At 34.6% G+C, this 5,000-nt stretch overlaps 1 protein-coding gene across 9 annotated transcripts in view; it reads right to left on the bottom strand.

The window, feature by feature from the left end:
- Positions 1-5,000, bottom strand: part of CASK (peripheral plasma membrane protein CASK) — a 496,380-nt gene that overhangs the window by 140,253 nt on the left and 351,127 nt on the right. For 5 of the 9 annotated variants that reach the window (XM_076212777.1, XM_076212770.1, XM_076212774.1 and 2 more), the window contains exon 6: positions 2,878-2,907. The exons of the other annotated variants lie outside the window; for them this stretch is intronic. In XM_076212777.1, the coding sequence (XP_076068892.1) occupies positions 2,878-2,907 (30 nt within the window). The remainder of the gene's footprint in view (positions 1-2,877; positions 2,908-5,000) is intronic. 9 annotated transcript variants of the gene reach the window in all.

The raw sequence follows: 5,000 nt of genomic DNA, 5'->3' as shown, positions 1-5,000 counted from the left end.
TGTGTGTGTGTGTGTGTGTGCGAGTGTGTGTATTCATTTTGATCATGGTTTCCACACGCTTGTTCAATGTCAATGGGGTTCAATGTATTCTGTGGGAGGAATGGGGAGAAGATCAATCCTTCTACTGAATCTATCCATCTATGATCCTCAACTCTACCATGACAGTCCACACCATCCAAGAACAAAAATATCCATCAAAATAAAAACAGCAACAACAACAACAACAACATCAACCACAACAGCAAACCACAACATAAACAACATCATCGGTGGCAAGATGCAGTTCATGCTATGTACAATTATGTCACACAAGGACATAATTAAATCCATTTTTTATTTCATTTATCCAGGGCCTTGTCCCAAGGCTCCATGGAACACCTCTTCTTCTTTTGGTTAGATTATCACTCTAAAACAACAACGAATAAACAACAATCACTAAGAACTGACAGATCACGCCCAAGACGGAAAAAAACGCACCTAAGTACTCATAGGCAACAAACACATTCAAACACATTTACTGTTCATGCACATCTGAAAGGCCCAGGCCACGCCAACTATTTCTTATTATTTTTTAAACCAAAATTATTCAATTACTTCCAAGACTCCTCGAAGAACTAGGAGTGACGTACATGCCATAATCTTTACTGGTAAATGAATTTACTTCCCAAGACAATGGAGACGTGTCCTGGGCCAGAATTTCCTGTAGTGTGAACTGTACGTGTGTATACTATACATGTGAGTGAATGAAGAGGGACAGCAATCCTTCATTAACACATATCCTTTCCTTTGTGTGTTGAACTAAATCCCAAGCCCTGTGAGACTCAACAAGCTGATGCGCTTTGTGTTCACGGCACTATACCAATTAACCTCACAATATATATATATATACTGTATATATATATATATATATATATATATATATATATATATATGTGTGTGTGTGTGTGTGTGTGTGTGTGTGTGTATGCACCGAAAAACAAACGAGGTCCTCGCATACCATTAACTTTCGTTATTGTCGGCTTTGGTGAACAGGTGAACATTTTTTGTTCTATATTGCTATTCTGTACAAACAAGTTGGGCTTGGAAATTAACTTTTTAACACAAAGTCAGACTTAGGTATATATATATATATATATGTATATATATATATGTATACACATATATATATATATATATATATGTATATATATACATATACATGTGCATATATATATATATATATGTATATATATACATATATATACATATACATGTACATATATATATATATGTGTGTGTGTATGTGTGTGTGTGTGTGTGTGTGTGTGTGTGTGTGTGTGTGTGTGTGTGTGTGTGTGTGTGTGTGTGTTAAGCCCTTAGAAGCGCCAATCTATGGTGGATATCGCACTTTACACCACAATTAATTCTTTTCTGATTGTCATGATCTTGACTACTGATTCTATTCTAGCCACGATCCAATTCTGTTCAACTAAAGAAAGACCCTAGCTCCCTACACGGGTCAGTCGAGGTATCACTGATCCAAACTGAGTAGATCACCTTTGACATTCGGTAACGAAAGAATAATGTATCTTACTGCGTTTTAAGAAGTCAAATATTTATTCTGGCTGCCGTCATGCGATTTAATTCAGCTGAGGTGGAACCGCTAACTTCCCTGCAATGTGGATTTGAGATTCTCTGGCTTTGGGCTGTTCTGATGGGAAGGCCTTTGATCGTTAACTAACTGCGGTACTGCAGAAATCTGTCTGTAATTGGGATTCTCTAGGGTTCATAAATCTCTAACATTCGGAACAAATTAAAAAAGAAATCCGAATATCTGTAGCATTTTTTTAAATATACAAATACATTTATCTATTTATTTACGTTCTTTCTTGTTCCTAATATAGAAAATGTCCAAATCATAATTTCTCAATGGGGGATTTTTTTTTGTATTAGCGCTTGTTTGTGTCAATTATTTGCACAAGAGTTGTTTGTGTCGACGCTTAACCCATGGTGACCAGGGATCATTGATGAACTTAGTCATCGAATATCAGTCAGCATATTAATTAAAAATCTTACTTCGCCCCCGCAGCCAGCAAAGAATTAACAGAACATTTCTCTGAAAAGAATTAAATCGTGTAACGTTAACCTGAACAAAATCGTAAAGCTTGCCGACTTTGTCCACGTGATTGGGAACATTAATGTTATTAGAGTTAATTTTCGTATCATAAAGCTTATGTGGCAGAGTCGCAAGTAGGCGGAGTCTAAGCGTGTCGCCTTGCATAATACAACGTTCACTGTTCATCTTTTCATCTTAGTATGAACAAGAAGAAAAGCAAGACCGAAGTAAAACATTATGAAAAAATATGAGTTTTTTTGAAGTGCCGGGACTAAACGAACTTGTGATCAACGACTAAGTACTAAACAGTTGTGCTAACTTTGTGATCGTATGTATGATACGAAACTGCACTAGTGAGTACTCAAAGACGATGTGATACCTAGTCTTACAACGCTAGGTGCTACTGTGATCGAAAAACTATGTGCTAGCGAGTTCCAGAACTATGCTAGCGAGTGTTCGAGGCTAGCAAAGGATTGGAAATCTTAACACTTGTTCAACACCTATTACCTAGTGAATGTTCAGAGACTAATCAATGTGTTTAAACAAGTACCATCTATCGAGTGTTTGAAACGTGTGAACAAGCAAACATGTAAAAAAGTTGCTAGTTGAGTGCGTGTAAGTCTATACTGTTGTACAAGTCTGTGTGAACTGTTTCTATTTAAGGCGTACATCAAGCTGCAACAGCTCCATTACAGCAGCATCAGCAGCAGCAGCAGTAGCAGCATGAGCAGCATCCTACTACAGGCCAGCATGCCATGCTGCTTTGCTAAGCACATACTTACTAGCACATGTTGAGGATCTCTCCTGTATAACTGAACGAAAAAGAACGCGAGGCAGTTAGATAAAATCTAATTAATAATAATGATTACAATGATGCACTAATAATAATAATAATAATAATAATAATAATAATAATAATAGTAATAATAATAATAATAATAATAATAATAATAATAGTAATAATAATGATAAAATGAAATAGAATGAAATAGAATGAAATAATGAAATAAAATTAAATAAAATGAAATAAAATGAAATAAAATGAAATAAAATTAAATGAAATTAAATGAAATGAAATTAAAATAAAATAACAATAATTATAATAATAATAATAATGATGATAAAACAATAATAATAGAATAATAAAAATAATAATAATAATAATAATGATAATAATAATAATAATAATAATGATAATAATGAAAATGATAAAATAGTAAAATAACAATAATAATGATAATAATAGTAATACAAATAGAAAGAATAGAAATAATAAAAATAATAATAATAATAATGAAAATAATAATAATAATAATGATAATAATAATAATGATAATGATAATAATAATAACAATAATAGTAATGATTACGGTAATAGGAAAAGTTGAAGGAAACGAAAGCAGGCATACCAATCTCCAGCATTTCCAATCTCGGAAAAAAAAAAAACCGAATCTCACAGAAGTTCGTGTGGATGTGACCCAATAAGTTCAAAATAATGAACCAGAAGTTGAGCGGGTAACAACGAAATAATAATAAAAAATCGTAAAAATATAAAACTAGGGGAGACATATCAAATGGTGTTTACATGTAGAGGTGGTTAATTGGTGTTGGATGACAAAGGTCCAGATCAAAAACTATCTGAAGCAGCAATTGGCACTCTACAATGGCACTACCACACTACAATAGGCAGTGCAAACGTAGCTGCCAAAAAAGAAAGAAAAAAAAAAAAAGAGAGCAAAAAATAGCAAAATAAGCAACCAGCCCTCATGTGAGGAAGGTCAGGATATTTTGTTTTCCAGAAGATAAGGAGGAACTCTCTTCCTTGACTATATACAGTAAAGTCCTGTACATAAAACATTTGGTCATCTTGACGTAAGGATGGTAATATTTCACGTGATACTCCCCCCTCTCCCTCCCCCTCCTCTTCCCCCCCCCCTAAAAAAAGGACACTTTCTGGAGGTGCAGACACGGTAGTTGATAAAACGGACGCAGAAAACTGTCGTATTCCTTTATCAAAAATAAAAAGTCTTGTTTCTATTTGTTACTAAATGATGATTTGTCACCCATATACTCGTAAATCCTTACAACTGGATTGGAAGTGGGTGTGTACACACACACACACACACACACACACACACACACACACACACACACACACACACACACACACACACACACACACACACACACACACACACACACACACATATATATATATATATATATATATATATATATATATAGGACTGAAGGTGAAGGAAGCAGACGAGGAGTAATGGGAGAATTCTATGCTTTACCGTTACGACCCGTAGGGTCTTGTTCACAAAGCTTTGTGATCAAGACCCTGCGGGTCGAAACGTTAAAGCATAAAATTCTCCCATTACTCCTCGTCTGCTACCTCCACCTTCAGTCTTATTTGTCATAATATAGTATATATATATATATATATATATATATATATATATATATATATATATATATATATATATTCTATAAAACGCAATATTTTCACTGTGTTTTATTCTAGGCGCCGCTAAAAGATTTCATCCAGTTATATTAAATCTGCCCTTTTCATAGCGAATGCGTTAAGTATTTAGAGTCAATATTTCTTACTTAATGCCACCATTAATCTAAGCTACTTCGTAATATCGACGTGTAATGCTGACATGCTACACCCCTCCCCACGACTTCAGCTCAGTATAATTGCAAGGTAAGCGTTAATGTAGCATAATTGCAGGGCAGCTATACAGCATTGCCAAACACATAGTATGTTCCAGTACTTCATGGTTCTGTACTTCCGCAGCATATCTGCACATACAGTGTATTCATGCTTCAGGGTCATGCACCATCAGCATGATTGCAGTATTGGCAAGATCAGCATGCGTAATACAGTCTCAGTGTGCAG

Source organism: Oratosquilla oratoria, chromosome 30 (genome assembly GCF_046742065.1).
Source record: "Oratosquilla oratoria isolate Oo_2021 chromosome 30, ASM4674206v1, whole genome shotgun sequence".
NCBI classification, from domain to species: Eukaryota; Metazoa; Arthropoda; class Malacostraca; order Stomatopoda; family Squillidae; genus Oratosquilla; species Oratosquilla oratoria.
Note: the sequence above shows the minus strand (reverse complement) of the source record. Positions and strands in the feature narration are given on the sequence as shown.